General features: G+C 43.9%; 1 protein-coding gene across 6 annotated transcripts in view; it reads left to right on the plus strand.

Annotated features, from left to right (window-relative positions):
• Positions 1-26,825, plus strand: part of LOC311008763 (adhesion G protein-coupled receptor L3) — a 179,396-nt gene that overhangs the window by 92,514 nt on the left and 60,057 nt on the right. For 3 of the 6 annotated variants that reach the window (XM_084002629.1, XM_084002626.1, XM_084002628.1), the window contains exons 5-7: positions 2,568-2,677; positions 13,618-13,631; positions 16,134-16,944. In XM_084002629.1, the coding sequence (XP_083858755.1) occupies positions 2,568-2,677; positions 13,618-13,631; positions 16,134-16,944 (935 nt within the window). Of the gene's footprint in view, positions 1-2,567; positions 2,678-13,617; positions 13,633-16,133; positions 16,945-26,825 lie in introns of all 6 variants that reach the window. The other 3 variants (XM_084002627.1, XM_084002630.1, XM_084002625.1) reach the window with 2 other exon arrangements.

Genomic DNA, 26,825 nt, shown 5'->3' on the forward strand with positions numbered 1-26,825 from the left:
ATCAGTTCAACCATTACCTGAGCTTTCCAGTAAGAAGCACTGCAGTAGCCTCTAACCCCCTGCTGTGTTCTTCCTCCTATACTGTACGTATGCCCATATTTGCATACATCAGTCAGAGTGAATCCATTTCCCTCTCCCCCCGCTAGTTCAAAGGGCTCCTTCGGAGCCGAGTGTCTGATGAAATCCTGATTATCCCTCTAATTGGTAATTGTGAAGTCGTTGTGGCAAGTGGCGTGGGCAGCTTCTCCTCTCATTGATCCCCCCCCCTCCTCCTACTCCGCCATTGATTTGCACTTGATACATTTAATTGTAATTATTCCTCCGTGATCAGAAAGTATTTGTGCATTTGTGAGGGGAAAAACCAAAAGAATTAAAAGGAAAAAAGCACAGCAGTGATAAAAGGGATTTTTGAATATGGGTCAAGATAGATGTTAAGGCTGGGATTAAGTTTGCAATCCACATTAAATACACATTATGATGTTTAATCCCTCAAGAGGAAGTTATTACAAACTATGATTAAAAATCCAGATAGCTTAACTTCGAGGGCAGCGAATCCCCAAAAAAAAAACAGTTCACGACTGGCCAATCACGAGAGAGACTGTGTTTGTCTCTGCTCCAAACCTCTTCTATCCATCTCACTTCTAATTATATGTGACACTTAATCTTAACTTGTGTTCTCACCTGATGATACAACACCCCCCAGAATGCACCAGGAATGGTTGTTAGGAGGAAGGGTGCCTCTATAATGGTTTCTCACTTTCATAGGCTTGACCCCTTATTTATTTGACTGGCATTTACTGCCTGGGAATTAACTCTTCATGGTGGGGAGGGGGCGCAGACAGCTGACTGGAATGAGTGACAGAGCGTGATGGGAGTTCACGAACCCATGAAGCCCGCGTGGGAGAGACTCGCCAGACCGTATCTCATTACTGGCTTTGGCTTGGAACGCGATGGCCCCTCTTTGCTTGTCCCTCACTGGTTTCGATTGATTAGTCGGCAGCCAATCAATGTTAATTAAGGTGTAGAGAATCCTTTAATTGTGGCGTATGAATCACGGTGTCAGACCCCGCCTTGACCTTCACAAGACTTACACTGTGAACCGCCTTGCCAGGGGAATAAACACCTTTTATATATGGCGAGATAATGGCGGCCTGTAAATGAGTATGGATTTGATGGACGGGCGATCTCGCATGTACTGTAGCTCTCCCTCACTGAGATCTACACACACACACACACACACACACACACACACACATGGGTGATCAAAGACCCGACCTTCGTATCCTGTTTTTCATTTTTCAAACAGATGCAGAGCGGCAACAGATCAATACTTGTCAGAACATTTAAGACTTAACGTCTTGAGATAAGTATTGCTATTATGTGTGGCGAAGAGGCTCCCTGTGAATATGAAGTGGGGCTTTGATTGATGACTGCCAAAAACAAAATGGCACATGAGAACACCACCAGGCCCCATAATTGTGTTTTTTAATGAAGACCTACGTCTCGTGTTGGAGCTGATTTCGCACTCAGTTGATTGTGTCTGCCCTCCCACACCCCCTCCTCTCCACTCCCACCACTACCATCCATCATGCAGTAATAACAATGTGACCTGTACATGGTTTGGAGCCTGGTTTCAGGTCCCCCGACTTCCCACTCTACCCCTCAGCAGAAAGATGAATTTACCTGTGAGATTGTCTCCTGAACCTACAAAGAAGGGTGAACTATCTCGCCATTAAACATGTCGCGCACCTCGGCTCCTCCATCCCACGCTTTATTCCCTTAATGATATTATATAATCATGCCTTAATCAGGGTGGCCTGATCTGCGGTTCATCAGTTAGTCATGGGTCCCCATCATTACATACATCAAAAGCAGAATTACAGTCAAACTTTCAAAAGGGATATAAAATACAACATATACTCCCATATAATTACTTTTTAAACACATGTACAAGAAAAACTCACTACTTCATTTCAACCCATCAGATTGAATCCCAATTTTTCAATACAAAATAGAAAAAGTAGTACCTTTTCAGCCTAATAGTTAAGACATTTCAGAATAAAGTATGCCATTATATGACTAACTCTGTTTTTTCCGGTAGTTTTGTTGCCTTAGTAAACGCTGACAAACATAAATCTGAGGTTTATTTTGAAAATACACTGTGTGCATATAAAGAGCAGAAACAGGAAAGCAGGAAACGTCAAGATAATATCTGTGATTTTAGTCACTGGTTTGACTCCAAAAACACTGGATCCTCCACGTCCCGGCCTTCCTGGTGAAAATGATATTATTAATATTAAAACGGTGGAGCACCTCTTTTTGAAGAGTCCAAATCCAGTATTAAAATCCTCTTCTATTACTCTGTATTTAAGGGAAAAGAGTGGATGAATAATTCCCGTGAAGAGTGGAGCTTCATAATCTTCATAATCTCTGCCACAGTATTACATCGTTCGCCTCCATTAACCACACACTAAACACCCGACTAATGTGCTGTTCTGTATATTGTGGCGAATCACAAGGACGAGGTTGTCTGATGTTGCTATTGTTGCTCTTTCCTCTGTTTCCAGATGTAATAACCGGACCCAGTGTGCTGTTGTGGCTGGACCCGACGTATTTCCTGACCCCTGCCCGGGGACCTACAAATATCTGGAAGTCCAATACGAATGCGTACCTTACAGTATGTAATCCTTTCACACACTTAAGCACCTCCTAATGCGCTCACCCATGCTCACATCCACAACCCAGTCAACGTGCATGTTCCTGATGTTCAGAAATATCTCCAATGTGTCATCCAGTCCTGTGAAACGGATTAAGAAGACAAGTGAAAAAAGCAGTATGTGTGAATTAAATGTTATTGACAGTGTCTAAATGTGGAAAATGACACAATGATGCGATCCTGTTGATTATCAAATGTTAAAGTCTAACTGTCACTGTTATTTTCTGTTATTTTCGTTCGTAGTCAATTTCTTTACATCCTCTGCTGGATATTAGGTTGATAAGATGAGTGGATCCTAGGTGTATGTGCCGTAGATGCAGTTTTAATGCGACACAACAGGCAAATGATCTGAGAACAATAGGAATCTGTCGCCCGTGTGTGGGGACGGTGTTGTCAACAACACGCTAAAAAGGAAGGAAACGAGCCGCGTATCCGTTAATGCGGACCGTCAGAGGAGGCGTCGGCCACGTTTTATTTTGCTCGTCAGTGCCTTCCGATCGGCTTTAATATCTTTGAGGATTAACGTCACGTCTCTGGGAGAACGGCAGCAAGAAAGGCCGTTTCATCCAAAAAACGTACTTGTTGTTTTCGGTTCAGTTCAGCTCGGTGGACGCCGGTTAATGTTCAGACTAGCGAGGCGTCTCTGAAGAGAGTGTATAGAAGAAGAAAAAACGAGGATTTAATTAGAAAAGTTTGGACATCAGTTGAGTGGAAACATTTGGACAGGGAAGGGAAGCATCGGCATGGGGCGACAGGATGGACACGCAGAGAGGAAGTCCAGGTGAGGCCAGAGGAAGCGGCATGGACACTGCCATATGACCTTAGGTATTGTGTTAAAGTGACCTTTCAAATGGAACATCAAAGTCACAGTCATTACGCCTGCCAAGATAATGATATAAAAGTGGAAATACTCAGTCGCTGACATTTAACTGTGGTTAGCTGCTGGGTTCAAGATAACTCTGATAATTCAAATTTGAATCAAACCCCTCGTTTTTTTGAACATTTGATGTCCTTACATGGCTCCCTCAGTCGTTTGCCTGACAGATGATCTTTCATGTTAGAAAGTAAAAACATTTCTACCTGTGATCCGGAGCTGGCAGAATTCCTCTTTTATGCCCGACTCTTTTCTATGTGCACATTTTTTTTTTTTTTGGATCACAGCCAGTCGGTGAAACATTTTTTATGTTAAAATCTCAGCGACTTGCATCTCCATCTGCTCTGATTGGTCACCAAGCGTGGCACTGTTTTAACTTCCCTGTAAAAACACACATTACACCTGTTTACATGGTGTATCTCATTATTATGTAAAAGAGGTTGGTTTCCCTGCTCGTCCCGTGGATCCGTGAAACCCATAGTATTCTCACTTATCCGACATCCTTCACTATCACCCTCCTGCCACTAGAGGGGGACATAGGAGTGATACATTATTATTTTGCCTTTTGCGTTGGCGAAAAATGTGGCCAGACGCATTATTTTGGGGTTGTCTGTCCATCGGTACATACATCTTATGATAATTAATGTCATATATCAGGAATTCTTGAAGATAATTCCATCAAATTTGGCGCAAATGTCCTCCTGGACTCAACGATGAGCTGTCTCGATTTTTGTTATAACTCAAGAATGTATGTGTATTTTCAACAGGATTAAAATGGTAAAAGTACATTTTGAAAAGAAAATGAAAGTAAACTGAAACTACCCAATCACACGCTCAGTTCATATTATTCATATATTATAAAATTATGACACCATGTAAAGAAAGCTTCCATCCATTGGCTTTGTAATGCCACCTCATCCTGACCCCTGTGACACATTTAATAGCTCACTTCTCCGATAACATTTCCATGACACCCGTGGGACCCGAAGCATCCCCATTCAGCTGTCTACACTGTTCACCTCCTACCTTCTTTTTTAATAATTTACTCAACTTCCTTAACACAAGCCAAGTGGAAACATGGAACAGTCTAGCTGAAGTGTTGGAAAACTGCTTCTGGCAGCTTCGGTCTTGTAACATTGGGGCCGTCTATTAGGTGTCCACCAGGGAGGGAAACGGGGGCCACTTATGGATCGTATCCAGAACCATCGTTGGATAAAAAAAAATGTGCTGGCAACGCAGAAGTCATGTAGGCGTTTATTTGTATATTGAGCGGGGAAGCAAAGTGTAATCACAAACACTCACTGGAGACGGATTTTGAGGCCCGTTTTTTATTGCAGCTTGTGAAAGCAATTCATCTGTGACAGCCCGGTGGACTCTCTTCTTACCTCCCAGATGAAACAATCCTTCTGGCCGGAATGAGCCACATTTAGAGGCTTTTATTTATTTATTTTTTTTGCTTCCAGCGTAAGTTTGTGCTACCTGTCTTGTATAATCAATCACGAACCTCTGGGACAATCGATACCTCCTGCAATCTGGAGGGGAGGGGGATCTCAAACTAAACTGGTGTGGTTGTTAATTTGATCAACAATTAGGTTTTCACATCGCCAAAGGGCTATAGTCTGAGACATGGCAGCTCAATTGTGGATGGGCTTTTAACACTGTTCTCTCCACCAAGTTCCTGAGACAGCCTGACGGATTTGAGTGTCTAATAAGAGAAGCAGCCAACCATGACTACAACTCTCTTTCAGCGCTGGAGTCCCGACTCTCTATTCCACTGACAAGCACCCCCTCTCACTCCTAATACTCTCTTTCTTCCAATCCTCCCTCATTCTCACTTACATTTTGTCCCTTAAGCACTCTGCTTCCCCCTCCTTGTATCCCTTTATTTTCTCCCTCCGTTCCCTCCTTATTTGGCACCTTCGACGACGGCTTTTATCTGCGTCCTGCGTGTGGGGCTTCTTCTCTTTGAGGGTGAATTGACGCTCCCTTCTCCACGTCATTATAAGCCTGCGAGATCGTACAACAGAGACGCCGTTAATAATGGAGGAGTGTGCCGAATCGATGGGCGCGTGCCGCAGATACAATATTGATTTTATTAATTTTGCGATTTGATCTGCTCCATCAGTTACAACAATTCCAACTAAAGCCGTGTCATAGTTTCATCTGAGCTGAATAATTATTTAGTATGAGGTGTGTGTGAGGAAATAGCATCACATTGAACAACGATGGGGGGGTTAAAGATATATATTTAATCCATTACAACTGAGTATTTGCTTGTGTTTACCCCCGTAAGTCAGATTGGAGTCGTGTGAATTTCCGGGTGCACTCTCAGAGGTCCCGGTCTTTGTTGTACCAGAGCTGTTTGTGCATGCTCCCCCATGCACTTTACAGATTAGCAAGGCTACCCTCAGGCAGAAGTGATGCGCTGGCCCTTTATGATGACTCATAAACACGACTGCTCCAGCGGTGAACATCTGCCTCGGCCCTGCCTCCTCACCTTGACGCTCCGCGGGTCGGCGGCGGGACGCGAGTCTATTCTCTCCGTGCCTTGTTAAAGCCTTCCTCCATCTTCCTCCTCCATGTAACTCCTCCCAAAGGTCGAGGTTGTCAGAGGTCAACGCGGCCGCGTCTCCCTCCTCCGCCAGCCGGTGTTCTCCCCTCGGCCGTAATGAAGCTTTTTACATCCCCTCCGTGGTCCCCAGCGAAGTCTCAGACACAAGAAGGCGCATTCAGACCTGCATCGCCCCTGCTTTGTCTTTAAAAGTCTCATTCCGCTGTTGACAGCTTGCCGTTACCTTTCCTGTCCTTCTCCCTTCTCCCCGCAGCAGTTAAATGTACCTCGCTGTGTAGTTACCGCGGAAAATTGACTGATTTATTTGGTCCAGGTGAGCCCTCCCCAAAAAAAAAAAAAATTCAGCAGAGGATAATGACACGTCCTTTCAGGGAGACGCTTTTGTTCAGTTCACTTTTCAAAATTGACACTTCAATGTGCTTGGCAGATGAGGTGGTGGATGGGGTGGAAGACACGGAGGAGAAGGGAGAGGGAGAACAAAGGGAGAAAACCTGCTGGCAGTCTGTTGCTATACATAAGCCACTAGTTCCCCCCACTGTTTGCAGCTAATAAGGACAATGTCGAATCCTGTCTCGCACAGTGGGACTCGGCTCGGCTCTGTCAGATATGGCTCACACTTCGGAAGCTACGCCCGGACACATAATCACGCAATCAGTTCTCCGATTTGGAACGGAGCGGCGTAAATCCTGAGCTCGCACCTCGTCGAAAAGTTGCCATGTAATTTGGCGAGTTCTTTTATTTCCACCTTGCCTAATTGTTTTTTAATTCATTTTGCTAATAATAACACACCTAACAAGTTCGAGGGCGGGAGGGGGGAGGGGGGAGGATGGGGGGCTCGTTGAATAATGGAGTAGATTGTTTTGGCATGTTTTACTCGGCACCTGCTACCAATCTCTGTCCTTCTGTGTTGGCAGGTGAAACTATGAAATTGATGCTCTACACATGGTTATCACGTACAATACAGCTTGGGCAGATTGTGGCGTGATTACCGAGCCCATTATGCATCGGTCATACCTAAGGTAAACACCACCTGTGTGACCGGGATGGGACTTCATCGGCCCCGGGGGGGCGAACGCCGCGGATCGGTCACGCCGCCTCCTCAGGGTCACTCGTTTTAGTGTCTTGCCACACATCCACTATTAGATCATTTATAGGAATCAGTCCCTCCTCACTCGGTATTCAGACATCATCATCGTCAGTCTTCCGGGCCAGTTCTCTTTGCCTTGGATAATCTGGCAGCAAATTTTTAAGCTTCTTCAAGAGTAGATCACCTCCATTTGATGCTATCAGTAAAATCTACTAAGCAGATTGTGTGCAAGTTCAGTGGCTTCTCGCCCTTGAGCTCTCCGCTCCACGTGCGTCAGGCCTAGCGCGGGAGTCGGTCGCCGTGACAGCACATACATCACGCAGCCACACCCTCCTCGCTCCCCCCCGCTGAAATGCCAGTGAGCATTAGCCTCCTTGTTCAGACGGCTTCTTTCTTTTTTCTTCTCCCCACCTGAGCGAGCGGCTCCACTTCTTCCCATGTGTGTGTGTGAGGGGGGGGCTGTAATGCCATCACATCACTCAGTGACAGCTGACCACTCCCCAACCCACACAGCCAGCTCTGATGACTACGACTTCCTGTCATATATTTCCCGCCGCCACATTCATGCCGCTGTCGTGGCCTGAATTTGCGGGGATTGATCTTGTCACAACACGTTGGTTTTCAACTGGGCTTCGCAGAAACACCCTGTCTGTACGTTTTTTTATAGTCCAACAGTCCACCCACCAACTTTCTGTGGCAATATATAGGATATGCTCTATTCCCGTCTGTCAGTGTGGCTTGATTGACAGTTCAGGCTCATTTGCTGCCACCATGCAGAGAGACGATGTATAAAACCTTAGGAGTTAAAGGCATGTTGTGTGACGTGATGCTGAAGAATAGAGCCCACACCATCAAGCGGACCCGTCTTCCGACGAGGGCAAGCTGAAAGCAGTTTAATGGACTTACGTTCCACCTGAATAGCTAATTGGCTATCTAGCCTGCATTTTTCCACAGTGGTGAAGGACAAAGACGTGTGTTTGTCTCCAGATAAGAAGGAGGCATTAGCTAGAGAGCTAATGTGGCGTGTAGCTGTTCGTAGTCTGAGGTCTTGTGGAAGATGTATCAAGACACAGCAGATATAATGTATGTAAAGTGAAACCAACTTTGTTTTAATTCCAGTTTATTATTAGAACATTTATTTACATGTTCATATTCTTATTCCTTACTGCTCAAACAATATTTGATTATATTCCAGCCCTAATTGTTTACTTTTATAATAATAAATGACAAACATGGATTACGTAATGTTTACATTTTCATAATACATATATATTTAAATCATTTCCGGGGCTAGATTAACAAATAAAAACATCTCGGCGAGATAATTGCGCTGTGATTACCAATGTGGATAAATGGTGGTGAATCTGGACATGCAGAAAGTCCCCCCCCCACTAATAGCTGAATAAGCCGTTGTCATCTATCAGCCTCTTGTTTTGCACCAGATGCTCTTTTGCTCAATACAACATACACACAGATCATCCCTGCTGTTTCACCGACGGACAAAAACGTACACACACTCCGGCATATTAGAATAAATGCACTTTCACACCGAACAAGCTTCTGGAAATGTTCACAAACACTTCCATTTATATATCACAAGCAAACTACACACACACACACACACGTGTCGAGGATACAGCACTAATTAGAGATCGGTCTCTTCGGGGGGTTTCTCCTTTTAATGATCGCCACACTAATCAAAGCTCCTCTTTTCTATTTTTCTCGTCTTTTTCTTTCTTTCGTTGTTCACGGGTGCTCCAACATGTTCTGCCACACACACCAGAATAAACATACTCTCTCCTTTCTCCCCCAACAACCCCCCCCCATCCCTCTGTTCATAATTTCAAGGTCCTTGAAAATCAAGACATATTTCAGGAGGTGCAATTAGGTTATTTCTGCTCCAGTTGCCGCTACGTTCCACTAAAAAAAAAAAAATGAATATATTTCATTTTGTTTTGCCTCGGCCGCACTCGTCTTTCTTCCTCTGGTGGTCGGTCCCACGTGGGTCGCCGGTTGGACGAGCGCCAAGTCCTTGCACCTGTCCCTCAAAAGAGAGACAAACACACACTCAGACGGGAAGAACAAGCACACACACACACACACACGCACGGCATCCTGCATTGTCAAGGTTATAAGATAGCATTGCAGCTCCCCGGTAGGAGGGAGAGAGCAAGCGATGGAGACAGAAAGGAGACACTAGGGAGGAGATAGAGAAGGAAAAAGAGAGGTGTTGACAAAGGGAACCTGTAATGATGGTGCCGGAGACTCATGAGCACTAACCGAGGGAAATGATAGGAGAGGGGGGAAAAAAAGCGAGGGAGATGAAGAGAGAATCCAGAGAAAGAGAGATGGTAGCTGGCATGTCCTCCCCCATCCTTAGGCACATGCTATTCAAGGCCTCGTAATTTGTGTCATTAATTAAAATGCTGATGGGATGGAGTTAAGGGGTTTGCACTCTGCAACTCCTTAGTTGAGAGATAGGGAATGTAGGGGGGGGGGGGAGATATTGCAAAAAATATTGCAGCCATTCCACCATGAATCTCTATTAGCGGCTAATGATACCATTCTGATACCTCTCAACCATTAGTGTGAAATTGGGAAGCGTTAATTATTCAAATGGAAATCCATACAGCCGGGCGCTCACGCGACGGGGTCGGGGCTCTCCGTCACTCAGGGTCCCCGTTGTCAGCTGCCGGCCGTGCGTCTTAAAGCAGAAAGTCGACGACAATGAGTATGCAGAGTGACTTCTCAGGTGCAAATGATATTTGAAATGATGCATTATCTGAACAAATGATCATGCAGCGGGATTTAAATTGAATTTGATTGTTACGGCTGAGCAGCAGAGTGCTTCAGCATTGTCTCCCTATATAATCCACACCGTCCACGTACATTCTTCACAGGTTTTGATTTTTATAAGCATGAAAAATATATTATTATTTTAACGGGGGAGCCGTAATGTAAGCCGCTTGTTCCGTTTATTAAATTTGCTTATGACAGCTTGACCAATTAGGTGAGCCGCAGCGTCGGCCATGTTGCCTTTTCCAGCTTTATGTGTTTGGCAGAGCGAGCCACACAGCAGCCAGGCAGTTACAAGCTGCATGCACACGGTTTAGTGAGCAACTGTTTAGCCCGAACCTGTTGCCAGAACCGTCCCCCAACCTGGTCAAGCAACGTGGGAGAATAAAATGGAATACTATCAGATAATTTAAATATAAAATAAGCTATTCATTTATAGGCAAAGGCTTTTCTTAGATCCAGAAAAATCCAAATTGTGATGATTGAATGAGTGGACCTGAAGTGTCTGAGAGCCTTGCACTTAACCCCAAACTGTTCCTCATTGGCCAAAAGATAAGAGTGCTTGTTCTGGGCTGCTTCCAGGTTGTGCAACTGAGTGAAGCTGGCTGTTGGCAAATCTCTCTTAGGTAATGAATGCACAATAACAGGACTACGGCAAATGGCTCGCCGTGTGATCTCTACAATTTTAGATTTTCCTTTTCTTATTTCAAATAATATTTCTCCCTTCTGTCTGATTTATTATGTTCCCCTTGTGAACAATCCATTCCAACAGCAGAATGATGAGCTTTTTGGCATTTCTACATCAGATTGGTGCAATTACTTTTTTTTACAATCATGAGTTTAAGTGCCTTTCCACCTTTAACCTCTGACCTGGGTGCAGCCCCCAGATCCCATCACGGCCATTCCCGTAGCCTTTTTTTTCCCCCTCAAATCCTCCAAATTTTCTCAATCTCATTCTTTTAAATAATTTGATTCGAGGCTACTCAATGATCATCGTCTCCCTTTTTTCCAAATAATTAGCTCATTACCTCATTCAGTGTTTTAAAGTTGATTTCAAGTGCAGCATGTTGGAGGGTTGTGCGATTATCATTAACATCACCGTCTCCCAATTCAGTCGAGTAGCTCTAATAAGTGTTGAAATGAGCAGACCCTAGGTAAAAATATATATATATATATATTTATATTTTACCCTTAGTCATGATGAAAACAGATTATGTATGGGAGAAAGAACACCAGGGGACATGCAAGACTATGTACTATTAAATGCTTTGTCCTTAAATAGCAGGACAAGGCTTTCTCAGGCGTTTTGGAACAGGAGTGCAGACGTAGGGTCATTTATCATGCAGAGCCTATGAATTAGGTACTCAATGGCCTGTTTTGTGTGATTGAAGAGGACGTGACCCTTTCCTAGAGGTGAAGGTACCTCCAAAAGGACCCCTTATTTTGGGATTCTGTGCAATTTTTTTAGTAGTTTCAGTGAAGAGAGCCAGACAGAGAGACAAGGGGAAGGGGGGGGAGAAAGGGATGAGAGGATGAGAGAGCTAAGTGCTTTTTAGTGACTCAATGACAGCCGTGACCAAAAATCGCATTAAGGTCACAATGGGGGTGGCGGGGCTGAGTAAAGAAGCTTCTTTCAAATGAATCAATTCTCCGCCTCACTCCGCTTTTTCCTGCCGCTCCGCTGGCATCGGCGATGTCGTAAAAACGTGGACGGAAGGCCGGTTTTCGCAGGTACATCTCGGCCTGTATTGTATTTGCAGTGAAACATGAGTGGCTGTTGACGTGAACAAATTGGTTCGAGTGATACGAGGAGGAGGGGGGGTGACCTTGCCGCATACCGTACGGTAGCCCTGGGAGTGGCACGTTTCCTTGTTGGGGTTTTCATCCAGATCCTTTACTCTCTTCTCACACCATCTCCCCCGGCGATTGCGTCGTATACCACTTCTCACATCCCCGCCGCTAATGCCTTTTTCTATAGATCATTACCCCTCCTCTCCCCCCACGCCACTGTAAGCGATCGTTCAATCAGAAATCCCGGCCCCCCTCCCCGCTGTGTGGCCACCGCTCATGGGAGGAGAAGAGGCTTCGATCGGGCGACGTTTGGCTATTTACTTTGATTTGATCGATGGGGTCCACGCGTAGTTCCCGGTTATTGGCAAATTTGAGTTGCCAGTAATGGTGATTCAGACGTAGCCCAGAGCCATTGTTGCCGGGGCTCTGTATGGACTTATCGCGTTCCAATGACAGCCGGAGTGTTTGCTGTTGATGAGGTGCCGCAGCGTACCAGTGTACAATTTTATGATCTGACGAACACAGACGACTTGTTGAAACCCCCCCTCCTCTCCATCATTCTTCTCCCTTTTTTCTTGCTCTTTCCCCTGCCTGACACAGCTCCACCTCTTTCCGCTTTTCACCTGCTCCGCCGCCTTGCGTTAATATTGTTCTCCTCTAACGACTTTCCCATCTTTCAAACTTTGCTGCAGCCGCCCCCACGCACTGACCTCCATACCTCACTCTGTTGCACTCTCCATTTGGAGGAGAGGACTCTTGTAAGCCCTGGTAACAGAGGTTAATCCTCTCTTATTAGAAGCGGGATTACTGGAGGGGAAGGAACAGGACCACTAAAATGGCATGACTGACATAAAAAGCTTGTCCACAAGAGGAAGCAATACATAGTGTGTCGAGAGTTGCGATATAATAGCCTCTGCAGTTTTTTTTTCAAACAGGCTTTGAGAATACTTGTTGAAAACAGCTTTTACTTTTCCGTTGTGGCTGAGTATCGTTTTTTAAATGTCATGATACATTACTACTGCCACTACCAATCAATAACAGGACCCTTGGAGGGATAGTAGGGGTCTCTTGAAGTGGGGATCAGCAGTACCAGCAATACCAGCAATGACCTGTTGTGGATGTGGGAAGCAGCAAAACAGATTTTAGTCATCGACAGGAAGGCACGCCTAAAAAAATCAATAAATCACCGTCATGTGTATGCTATATTTAGATGTTCACTGCTTTATCTTGCCGCCAGACAAAGTGAATATACATTGAAGTCTATACTGTGCTTTTTAAAGCTGGTGAGCATAGTGTAGCATGTACCAGCTATGGAGAAACTTCCCCATATGAGTTGGTAGAGACCAAAACAGAGTGAAAAGGACATTACAACATGTTTTGTTTAGTGTCCGCTTGATGAGTAAACATGCCTGCACGCATGAGGTCATTTTAATATCCCATCATTTCGAATTATCAGTTTGAAACAGCTGTTTGTAGTGTGAATTAAAAGCAATTTCCAGTTGCACCTTGAACCCCTAAACTTGCTTGTAAGTGGCAATAGGTTTCTTGGATCAAATCCTTAGAATTTAAGACTTGATTAATCTGTCTTTTTTCCCCTACAGGCACATGTGTGACACGGTATTTTCTTCCCTTCGTACAAGCTTGTGATTACATTTTTACGTGTCTATTCCACTAACCCTATTCTGTTGTGTGACTGTTACTTTCCCCCAGTTATCACATCATTAATATGTTATTTTTTCTCTCTCTCTCTCTCTCTCTCTTTCCTTCATGCCTAAAAATAGAAGTGGAACAAAAAGGTAACTAAATGCCAACAACTTTTCTCTTTCACGTTGCACTCCCATGTGGGCATAGGCTTCTGTCTTCTGCATTCATTTCTCTGGGTGACGGGCTGCTGAAGCAGGTCTCTGACATGTTGCAGGTGTGCGCTCATTGTATGGTTCATTTGCGTTGTCGAACATGTCATTCATGGGGAAGTTTATCAGGGAAACGGTATTGGAAATATACCCGAAAATCACAATCGGTCACCATCCAAAAACGGAGAATATTGCACATATTCCTCTATCCCCTTGTTCATCTACAGCATCACAGATTGACATTGCCACATATTTGATAATTCTTCACGGGTAAGGTCATGGCTGACCTGCTCTCCAGTGAAATCCCATCACCCTGGGGTGTTTTTATTCCCTGTAATAAGTGGAGATTATTCCGGCTCTGCTTTACCAGCTGCATAATATTGAAGGTGAGGGCTATACGGCGTGATCAATAGTTTGTCCAATAAGCTGTCAGCATTTTTGATTATAGCTCTAACATGATGATGGCTATAACCTTCAGGGACTCACTAGTCAATACTGGAGATGGATCATAGCAGTCGTATTCTTACTTTATCAGCACCGCGTGATGCTGCAGAACGTACACTAAATCTTCCCCCGGTCCCCCAGGAGCGTTGTGTTTGGTGTGTTTCTACACGCGTTCCTTTTGTCAGACGCAAACTCTAAAGCTGGTTTTAAGTCAAAGACGGAAACGGAATCATTAAACAAGAGTCAAGAGTGCTGCTTTAATAGCTAAGGCATGAATTTGAAGTTTCATAGTAGTCATGAATTAATGACTGAAAATCTGTGGCAAAGGGAATGAGCAATGAAAGGGGGGGGGTATTCAAAAACATGTTATAGAGATGTCTGCGCCGCTGAGGTAACAGTTTGTGTGAAATTCCCCATGAAAGCCATGATTGCTTTTGTATCACTTCTCTAATCCATTTCATTCACTCCTCCATGCTCATATCCTTAAAAAGCATATTTTTCGCCGCTGTGCCGTCAGTACAAAGCTTACCCACTCTGACCTTGTCCCCGACCCCAACCATAGAAACGGCCCTCTTAGCATTTAGCGGAGCTGCCGCTGAGACGAGTGCCAAGGGGTGCTGTGTCAACAGGATGCACCTCGCCGCATTTTTTTCACCTGCAGGTAGACGGCGTGGTTAATCTTAAGAGATTACAAGGGGAAAGAAGCTTCTGTTTCTGCTGTCTTCTCCTCCTCGGTGCAGCTCTGACCTCCCGATGGATCTGCGGCGAGAACCTGTCAGCGCTGTGTCAGGCTCCTGGCCCATTAGAGGGAAAGGAGCCTTGACACACACTTTGTTTTTATGTGTCATGTGCTGTGGGCTCAAACCTGTGGAAAAAAGGGAAAACTGCACTGTATTCATTCTTCACTGTTTCCTTTTTATCAGACTTACACTTTGGCAAGTCTTTTTTTTTCTTCTTTAAACAAAAGGCTATTATAAGGAATAATTCTCTTTTTCTGTAAATATAGTAATGACATGTCTACATATAGATTGTTTTTTGCCCTTTTTATTCAACTTGAGTTATGTTGTAACATCTAGATTAATGTTGTTTTAATGCAATCTGTATAATTCATTGGAACTAAAATGTCACCTTTTTAAAAATAGAGAAAATTGCAATTGCCTCCGTCCAAGATAATCCATAATGAACTGAAATTGACTTTTTTTTTTTTGCAAACAGTGTCCACTATTGGCTCCAGCTGCATTGCCTTGGCCTGGCTTCATCAGATTTGAGTAGAAACCAGTTCACATATAATTAGTTTACTCCGCGGTGTTGTAAATCACGGCGCAGACTCCAAAATGTCATGTGGGTGAAATAACGGACAGGCCAATCATTATATAGATGATGTAATAACTGTATTTGCTCCTTTTTGTTTTCTTTCTGATTCGGGGGCTGCCTCAGCCAATAATTACAGCGTGGCTATTCATCCAAATCTGTTAACTCTGTTTGTCTGTTTAACACTATTTATTGAAAACTGCCCCAAGGGTGTTTAAATGGAAGAAAAGACTGAAGCCTTTTTTTTTTCCTTTTCTCTTGCAATTCTATATAATTAAGTATGAATGTCCCGATCAGCCTTCTTTGTAAAGGGAGACGTGTGTATAAGTTCAGGTGGATGAGTCAGTCTGTGGTAAGTTTTAACATGTTCTGACTTGTTTCTGCTCTTAAGTCAGAAGAGATAACCCTCACTTACTCCATTCACCTCTACCCACAAGTTCTCTCACTGATAGCGTGGACTAATTGCCTTCGGGCTTCAAGACTAACTGAATTGGAAATATGTTGTGCAAAAATACTGCAATAAGTAAGAGAAACTGGGAGCATAATTGGAGAGACTGATGACAGAATGTGTGACTCGTTATCTTGGTCCTTCACAGTGGAGGCCATCGAGTTCAGCATCCGGTTGCTGTAGAACTGATTGAGGTAAAATACCTGCCAATGTAACTCTGTACTTGTCTTTCCCCTATTTTGGCTCCTCAGTATTCCTGTGCCCAGGGCTTCTGCGCAGGGTGTACCAGAGCGAGCACCTCTTTGAATCGGACCACCAGTCAGGAGCCTGGTGCAAAGACCCCCTCCAGGCCTCCGATAAGATCTACTACATGCCCTGGACGCCCTACCGCACCGACACGCTGACCGAGTATTCCTCCAAAGAGGACTTTGTCGCCGGGAGGCCGACAACGACGTACAAACTCCCGCACCGCGTGGACGGAACCGGCTTCGTGGTCTACGACGGGGCCCTTTTCTTCAACAAGGAGCGCACGCGCAACATCGTCAAGTTCGACCTTCGGACTCGCATCAAGAGCGGCGAGGCCATCATCGCCAACGCCAACTACCACGACACGTCCCCGTACCGCTGGGGAGGGAAGTCGGACATCGACTTGGCCGTTGACGAGAACGGCCTGTGGGTGATTTACGCCACGGAGCAGAACAACGGGCGGATCGTCATCAGCCAGCTGAACCCTTACACGCTGCGGGTGGAGGGCACCTGGGACACGGCGTACGACAAGCGCTCGGCGTCCAACGCCTTCATGATCTGTGGGATCTTGTACGTGGTGAAGTCGGTGTACGAGGACGATGACAACGAGGCGACAGGGAATAAGATCGACTACATCTACAACACGGAGCTGAGTAAAGACGGCTTCCTGGACATCCCCTTCCCCAACTCCTACCAGTACATCGCCGCAGTGGATTACAATCCCAGGGACAACCTGCTGTACGTTTGGAACAACTACCACGTGGTCAAGTACTCCCTGGACTTTGGCGCCCTCGACAACAGACTCGGTAAGACCAATTCATTTCTTTATTGCTCATTTTCTACACAAATCAGTGCAATCCAGTGTTTTAGAGCTAAGGGGAAGAGAGTATAAAATAATCTGAATTCTGCAACGGGGCTCAAATTCAAATCACTATCATGTTTCTTCCTTTTGGAGCCATTGAGGGAAGATATTTTCAAAAAGAATGTTTGCCTAATTGTTATAATAATTAAATAATATTATGAATAATGATCATTATAACGATCAGAATCAGAAAGGAGTTTATTGCCAAGTACGTTTTCACATACAAGGCATTTGCCTTGGTGTTCAGTGCACACCATAATTACAAAGAGACAATAAAAACAATAAAAGTACTTAAGTCAAAAATAACCATATATGAAAAAAGGACACTATATATACAAGTTTTATATTATTATTTAGATTATTTATAGATATTCTATATATTGCCAAAAAGTTTTGCCTGACACATTACCAAAACAATTAAACTATTGCCTATAATGACCCATTTGATGTACTTTAACCCCTCAAACACTACATTTAGCAGTGCTACTTTAAGAAACTTTAAAGTAGAATTCTATGCATGTTGTTTGTTGTATATTCTTGGATGCAAAGAACTGCCTTTTATGGTGAAATCTTGCTTTTTTCACATTATTAAAAAAAAAAAATGCCACAATGGAGCACCTTAAGACAGCGGAGTGGTGATAATTGCTGTTGGATGTGCTACCTCTGTAGTTAACTGTCAAAGTGGTAGTGAGGTGAAGTTGAACCCTGGAGACAGCAGATACAAAGAAATGACTGGTATAACACCTCGGTGAGCATTCATATGGCGAGCTTTATCTATTCTCATTCAGTCACATGAGATATTATTTATTGTTGTTCTTGAAGTCTGCCATAGTGGGTGTTTCTGCACGGGATGTGTTTCTGCCACGAGAAATCTTTTCCTCACTCTCGCTGTCGCCTCTGCAAAGGAACAAGCGCCGGCTCACATTAGACTTCCAAAAAGTCTAATTCCTCCACTCCATTGTTCTTTTAATAAATTGTTGCTTGTTGCCAAGCATGAAACGGGGAAAAAAAGGAAGCTGTTTTGACACACTGTGGTAATTCTCTGCGCTATCTCATCAACAGCTCGAGTCAAAAATGTCACAAGCTATTTGACTGTGAAGTCCCTACCTCTGCTTTCTCTACCTGCCAGTTTAATTTATTTCCCTTCACTGGCTGCTACTCTCCCCCAAATCTTTTATATATATATATATACACACACACTGAATCCCACTTTAGCTCTCTTCGTTCAGCGACCATGCCATACACGGCTACCCGTGCTATAATTTGTTATAGTTAAGGAGAGCGAAATGGTGTCATGTGCTTTCCGCATTAAATGATTAGCCATCACGTTTTGATTGTGATGAACATTGATCACACGAGCGGGCGGATGCACGACTTCCCATGTGCTGTTGTGCAGAATAAGCTGCCCACCCAAAGAGGCTGCCGCATGAATATAGATAATAAAACGGTGCATTAAGTGGATGGATGGAGTCAAAGAACAAATATAAATGTCAGATAAACACACTGACAAGAACGAGAGACTGATTGAATGGACCGTAAAGCATTTCATTTGATGGACTCCCAGACTTGAATACAGAAATGGAGGATGTAGACCTCCTTTTTTTTTTTTTTTTTTAAAGCTGTGCTCATTTTACACACAATCGTCTCACGAGGAGCCTAATTGAGGGATTGGAGGATAGTTACCACAAAAGTGGTCCAGTCATCGGTGTAGATCACCTCGCCACACGCAGATGTGTCTACTGGTGAATCATAATCTTCAAGCCATTAGCCGTACGTGCTTCTCCGGTGAGAATGGATTGAATGGCTAAATGTGCCATGAGGCGAAACAGGAAACAGGAGGTTACAGGAGCACATTTCCTTTACAAGGAGAGAGAGCTGGAAAACAAAGTATTAGCATGACCTTCAGCAAAGTGATTAGATAAATGCTTTCGGGCAGCACACAATGACGGCTGTATTGTTCTATATATTATTCTTTTTTTTGCTGCAAACAGTCGCTTTTGAAATCTGATCAAGCCTCAGTGACTCCCGGGAAGGTGTCGCTTTGCACAAGCTTATTTCCGCCTCGACACGCATGCATGACCTGCCCTGCCGGTGGAGCATGTTATACGGGCAGCAGAGCAGGAGAGGAAAGGGTCGGGGCAACAGATCGGCCCCGCTACTGTATGCCCAACCACATGGACGCAGGCACAGCACCTGCTCCAGGGCTGTAGGCAGGCATCTGGACTATATATCGTATATATGTGTCTGATATCAGCAAAGTATTCCCTCACTCTTATATACAAAAACATTTTTTTTGTTATATCACTCCAAAAACATTTTGAAAAACTATTCATGAGAATAAACTTATTTCACTGCAATTAATACTCAGTTGCTGAAGTCAGAGCCACATTTTGCCAAAACACGCTGCTCTTCAAGGACGGTTGATCTATTGCCAAAAGTGCTTCTATGACAACTCCGTTGATAATTAAATTCACTGAATTGGTGATAAAAGACGGTGTTGCACAGTCGACTCTTAGCCTGCAGATATAAAAGCTCCCTCACCGTTAAACCACTTTATATGACCACATTCAATGCGGAATATCAAGGACAACGCGGAGATCCTTTTGAAAACATAACAGAAAGATGCAGCACATAGAAAATCTCAATAGCCACTCATTTAATAAATACATCGTCCTGTTAGTAGATGGAAATATTGCAAGTTGTTTTGCCAAGGCTGCAGCAGCTTTGCTTACGTCTTCTGGCATTTGTGGAAATGAATTGTGTCCAATGACCCAGTTCTCCAGATCCACCATGTTGTCCCCTCTTCCATCATCGTGTGGTTCTGCTCAATCATCCCGTCCACTGAGGACAAATTGTTAGCGAGACGCCGAGGCTTGCAAACACAGGCGATTAGGAAAGCTGCTTGAAGTCGGGGTCGAGATAACGAGTAGTAATTGTTGGTGACCGTGCAATCACCCCTATGAAAAAAATGATGCTACTGTTCCACCAAAACCAGTACGTCACATTATCTGAACAAATTCTTACATGTCACCACTCAACGAACCATCCATCCATTCTCTAAACGGTATCTCTCTGTTCAGTGTCAAACCAAGTCTCCATCATCCACTTTGTGTGGACATTGTTTTATTTCTCAGTGCTGAATGCCAGTTCTACGATGGCATATTAGGGCCTCTGTAGAAAAAAAACGTCGCAGAGAGGGGGGCAATATAGGCCTACTGAGGAAAAAGTCGCAAATTTTATTTATAAAGACATAAATTTACGATGCTAACAACCGGTATTCATGCTAGCTAGCTTCCAATGAATGTACGCATTTATTTTTCTAATTAATACATCACAACGTGTGACGACGCCTCATTGTTTATCGATCGGGCGGTTGGGCTAAGATGCTAGCAGTAGTTTACACTTGTTGTCATAGCAACGTCAAACATCCGGTGTTAGCGGAACCAAGCAACTTGTTTATATCGGCTACATGTACAAGTTTGAAAATTTTCGAGAAAAAAAGTCCCAAATTTGCAACTTTATAAACTCGCAAATATGCAACTTTTTTTCTCTGAACATTGTCCCCCTCTCTCGGCTCCATTTTTTTTTTTTTTTTTTTCTTTCCTACGGTGGCCCTAATACAGCTCCCTCTCAGAGATGAAAGTATTTTTGACTAAATTAATTAATTTATTTCCTTTGCACACACGTAAGCCTGTGACATGTGGGACCGCTTATTTTACCTTTGCCTGAAGAAATGACTCCTGGCCCTCGGCTTTTACCAGAATCACCTCCCAGCTGTCTGCCACAGTGAGCACGAGGCGCCGGCTGCACTCAGGACTCGCTGCAAAGACGAGGGCAGTCGCATGAGAAAATCACCCTCATTCTCACACACCTGCTGTTCCAGCACTAATACAATCCCTGCTGCTTCAATTCCATTTTTATTTCTAGCCTCATATCATAACAAAATTGATCTCGGGACACAATTCACAGGACCGGAGCACGCTCACAGGTTTTCAAATTTGATGGATTTCAACAGCTTAAATGCTACATGCTTGTGTTTTAGCTTCGGTCCCAATTTGTTCTACCTTATAGACTTCATATAGACAAATGGCTACTTCCACTGTTTGCTGTTTATGTCGATCTGTTCAGATTTTCAATGATTATTTGAATAAACACAGTGTGTTGAGGACTATTTACAGAATACAGCAATCAGCGTCTATTAGTCTGTTGATACTTTAGTGTCTGAGATGTTTCCCTTCATCTCACATTTCAGCGAAATGACATCTTGAGCGAATCCACAGTCGGTGTCACGGCTACATTCACCGTCTGGCACTTCTGTAATTTTTTTTGCCACATGTTGCCATCTGGCCGGGGCGCGATGCCAGCCCTGCAGGCCCTGCCAGCCCCGAGCTTCATGCCGAAACAGCCGATGTTTTGGACGCTCAGGCCGGCCTTGGCTCTATTTGGAAGTGCCTGACACATGCTAAATTGATTAAGATTGTCTAAGCGGACAAAAGCTGACAGGCAGAGTCTGGTGGAGATAATCCGAGTGTGACTCAGCGTGCTCTTAAAGGCAGAAATCGGTGTCCTTTGGGTGTCATTGCTTATGCACTAGCCTTCCAGTACCTGCGATGCTGCTTTTTGACACGATTCAAGTGAAACCCTGCAGTTATTTATAACCACTGGACCTTTTCTGTCTTGATTACAAAGCTTTAAGAAATATTTTTGCCTCCCAATTCAAACTAAATGTCACCATTCCCACACAAAACTGTCTTTTGCATGCTGCAATGAAGCCCTGTTTGATGTCAAAGCTTCGGAATGTAGGCTACATGCTTATTTGCGAGCGACGCACTTATCACATGCCTGGTGCACCTCCTGCAGAGGGCAATTTTCTTGGAGGGAGAGTGCAAGGTTTAGGATTATCATTTCGAATGACTTTTCCCCCGAACACACACGCACACATAAACACCTGCACAAATGCACGATCCTGCAAACCCTTTAATGCTGCGACACAATGGGGCTCTGTTAGTAATGCAGCTTTAGATTTGTTTTTATTTATTTATTTCCATGGAGACAGGGAGCACTCTGTTGGTGCTTCAGGGCCTTTTTCAATGTTTCCAAGCCATATTTCCTCATGTAAGGATACATTATAATATATTGTAAAGAAAAAAATATATATATTTATGATCATTGTTACCATGTGAAAGCATATTCTCATCATATTACTTACAAAACTGTCAAGCAGGCGAGTTCATGTTTCAAGTAGTTCAGCGTGTGGTATATATAATATATATATACCATGTTTTTTTATCACATGGTTTTGTCTGATGTCCCTCCTGCTTACTGGCCATCCATCAGGGGCCTTGGCGGCGCTACCTTGATCCAGAAATCATACAACGATCACCTGTGTAGTGAGAAGGGGCGGCAGGCAATCACTCAATTAAAGCCAACAACCTATCAATCTCCCCCGATGTGTGCAGAGATGGGAGAACAGATGTAATCCTCTTGTTTTAAGTGTGAAAATTGGGGATTTATGGGGATTATAAGGCACTGGTGCATATGTTTTTCTGTCTCTTTACAATGTGCAGAGTTAAAATTGATATTACTAGTTTCCTCATAATTTCATTTTTTTCTTTTTTTAAGCATGTGTCGGCTAAACAGGGAGTTGGCAGAGATTTAAAAAAAATGTGTAACTCGACTTCGGATCTTCTCCACTCTTCCTCCCCTTTACTGTGTGTGTGTGTGTGCGTGCTAATCTGTTTCTCTTGATAGCTCCAAAGTTACCCCATTAGATTTAACAGACTCGGTGGTACACAACTCAGTGATATTTATTTGGCGAGCGAAGGGAAGCCTCCCGAGCATCTCCAACCCTCTTTATCACCAGATTTCCCCGACATGGCTCTCCCCTCTCCATTTGGCCCACACTCCTGTTGGTTTGCAGACTATTGAAGAGTTTTTGGCGAATGGGTGAGACCTTTGAGGAGTCTGCCGTTTTCCTCTTAATGAGCCTGAAACCTCTGCTCATGTGCTCCTCTCTTTGCTTTCCCATGGTTTGTTTCCGGATGTTTGGCCTTGTCCGTAGCCTCGAGAGTAGGGACTACATTTCTGGCTCTTAGAATTAAAAAAAAAAGGGAATCCAACATTTAGCTTAGAAAGGATGTTGATGCACCAAAAACTAGAATTTTACTGCACATCTCTGTTGTGAATTCAGCCCACAGTGCCTCACATATGAAAGCAGGCTTTGCTCACTCATCCTCTGTCATTCGACTCAAACACTGCGCCTCTCTCCGGGCCCCGTGACCATGTGTGCATTTCTATCAGCCCAGGGCTTTGGCTTCTCCCAGCGCCGCCACGTGACCTCTGCCGATGCCCTCCCGAGTCCCGGGAAGAGGAGCTTCGCAATGAGGAATTAATTGCCAAACAATGCATAGCTCCCATCAATTACGGTTCTCATCATGTCAGATGATATCGGAGCATTACCGGATGTCTGGCTGCATAATTTACCGCACACCACCACCATCCTTCCACCCCCCCACCACCCACATCCCAGTTGCACCCTCTGATGGATTTGCGGGGCCTGCCACAAAAGGCGCCATTAAATGACAGGACTTTTATCATTTCACTGCCAGCCATTCTCCTCGGCGCACGAGGACACGTGTAGCATTTCTCTGGAATTGCATAACATAAACATGAGGGAATTGATAAGCTTGGGAGCTTAGAGAATTATGCCATTACGAAGCGTGCTCTGGTTCAAAAATGGATGCTGCCCTTTTTGGATGTAAATATTGTCGCACAAACAAATGAATGACTTGAGTCCGTTTGTCACAGCTTTCCTGTAATATTTAGGTCACATTCGGACAAACCATTTGACATTGCTCTCAGATTTGTTACCAACTGTATCGTCCACTATTATTAGAAGATGACACTCTTTTTGTAGCTGCCTGCACCTTAAAAAAGTAATTATATCGGAACTACAGTAAATTTGGTGGAAGCAGCGATCGCACATCAAACAGCCAAATGAAACAAGAATATGGTTGTAATATATTTCGGAGAGCTCCACTAATAGCGATCATGGATTTTGCCTTCAAGTCTGCTTCAGTTAGTAAAAAAAATAAAAAAATACATGTCCCAGCAGCCAGAAATCCCATTTTGGAGGCTTTAAACAGGCTAGGAGAAAGTTAATGGGTGACATCACACTAAGACTGTCCAATATTTCCTGCAGTCTGAAAGTACCGACTGAATATGTAACCATGCATAAAGGTTCAAATACTGAAATTAGGAGGTAATTGGGTTCAACACAAGGTTGGAAGAGTCGCTTTACTTTCTGATGGTGGTTTCTTTTTCCTTTTTTTTTACCCTCGAAAGCCCTTCGGACCTCTTTTGATCTCAAGTCTGCAGAAGTTTCTCGGAGCCGACGAGTGCGCTCTCGGTGCGGAAATGGCAAGTCATATAAACCGGATTCATTTCATAGTAGCGTGGCAGGTTTTTTTTTTCTCCCCCCGTAGCGACGTAGAGCGGGCTTATCTAATTGTGAAAGCCACGAGCCCTGGGATACAGAGAGAGAGGCTAATTAGTTGAAATGAATGCTTTGAAATGAAGCACAAAGCTCGGTGTGTGGTGGAAACAGACTCTGTGCGTTTAGAGAAGGGTGGGGGGGGGGTTGCTGCAATAGAAGTGGCGCGTAATGGATGAGTCGAGTTGGTGCTTCGGCGAGAGCAAGCTGGAAGTTCTCTCGTCTTTTTATGAATGGGGGAAAAAAGGTCACCTGTTTAGGTGCGGGAACATCCTTAAGCCTCTTAGCTTAAGAGTTATGAATATCTGATAGCTGGCTGTTGGTATTATTCATTATTAATCAACTTTGTGATACCTTGGAGGATGGCTGGAATCTTAAATGTGCAGACGATAGATTATCTGGAGGTTTGAGACCATTTTATTGAATTATGCTCCTCATACCTACACATCCTAGGACACAATTTCAATTAAAGAACACTGCGAATAGGTAGTTAAGTACTAGGTGAGGGCAGGAGAAGGGTTGAGTCATATTTCCATGTCTTCTTTGTGGTTTACTTGTTTTGTGAAACTAGCATCCAGTTCTACTCCACACATTCAAATCTGCTCTAAGGTCACTCACGAGTCCCTCAGAGCATACCAAAGTCTTGTTCACCTCGTTGGTGCTCTTGAGCTTTTTTTTCTGCTTTTTTCCTCTCTTCATCCCTTTGGAGGAATGGGAGGAAGCTGGCAAAACAAAATGTCCTTGTGTTGTCTCCAAGGCGATGGTGCCTGCAGACTGTGGCTGCTGGCTTTCCCCTTTTTTTCTTGCTCATCTCATGGAAAAGATATACAAGTTTTCTCAAGGACACTTTCTTCCTTTTTCCACCGCGGCTCTCCGTCTCTCTCTCTCGTGTGTGTCTTTGTGGGAGTATTTATCATGCGGCGCGTTGAAAAATAATTCAACACTGGGCTCAACGGGATCGTCTGAATTACATTCCAGACATGCTTCCTTGTGACTTTGAATTAACCTCTTGCTGTGATGGTGGATTCCTCGTGCCGTCATATTACCCGGCATTAAAGCAAGTGATGTGCTATTTCTTTTTTATTAGGATTATTTAAGCATCCTTAAACTGAATAATTCCCTTGTCATTGGATATTTGTCTTTGTATGATTTGACATGACATTTGTGTACATTAATTTTCTGAAAACATGACATATCATAATAATGAAGCACTGTTACTTGGTCTGGTTTGTCCAGTAGGTGGTGATGGTTTATGTTAGCAAAACATGAAAAGATATTACTGTGTTTCATCAGACTCATTGCATCACATGTCGCCGTACAATTTACTGACTTTCATCAGTTTGCAGTTTTGTGCAGAAGAAACAAACCGCCTTAATAAAACAGGTTGTGTTTGACGTTCCTGTATCGCCACAATCATCCTCTTTACCCTAACAGACCAGTCTGTATATCTTTTTCAGCCACGAGCTTATCTGAGTCTGTGCAAGGTGAACTTTACTGACCTCAATATGAGCTGTGAATTTCCATGATCAGATTTCCATGAGGTTCTCTAATGGGCTCTTTTGGCTATATGCGGTTTAAGCACCAGCGGCTGATTCTAATCGTCGTTAAATTGATGCCACTTCCCTCCACCGAGAGTTGGCGTAACAGCCACGCCGTTATCATCACTTCCCAAATACAGACGCATAAATAAATTCTTTCATAAATAATCGAATACATGCGCTGGTGGTGTCCTTGAAGATATTTCACCCCCTTATTTTCATCGCAGCAGCCAAAGGATCCGCTGGGCTGCCGCCGAGCAGATTGATGATGATGTCTAATCGCGGTTATGGGGATGTAAATGGTGATGTCTCCGTGGCTGCTGGAAATGTTAAATACCTATTTGAGCATTCATGTGATTTTTATTTATTTATTTTTGAAGCCCCGTCGATGGGTGGTACTGTCAGCTCACGCTGGTTGTTGTGTGAGAATGCGACTTTGCTTTAATGCTAGCCTATTCAACAATTTGCATCCGATATTATATGATATTATCATATTTCTTCAAGTTTCCCACTTAACATTTACAGCCGTATACTTTGCAGATTATCATTTCTCCGTCAGTGAGACATTTTCAAGTGATATGACCTGCTTTGTCAGGGAGTGTGGAGTAAAAGAAGCCTCTCAGATTCTTGTTATAGTTCCACGTTAGTGATGGACTGCCTCCACAGGAGTGCCCGAGATACCCGCGGATCTTAAAATCACAAAAAAGTACTTCATTAACGAGAGAAAACAAGTACTCAATCAGCCTGGAACTCTTGCTGCCGTGGCAACTTATTTAATCAACCTTGGCTATCTTT

The sequence above is a fragment of the Eutrigla gurnardus genome (genome assembly GCF_963514095.1).
Source record: "Eutrigla gurnardus genome assembly, chromosome: 23".
In the NCBI taxonomy this organism is placed as follows: domain Eukaryota; kingdom Metazoa; phylum Chordata; class Actinopteri; order Perciformes; family Triglidae; genus Eutrigla; species Eutrigla gurnardus.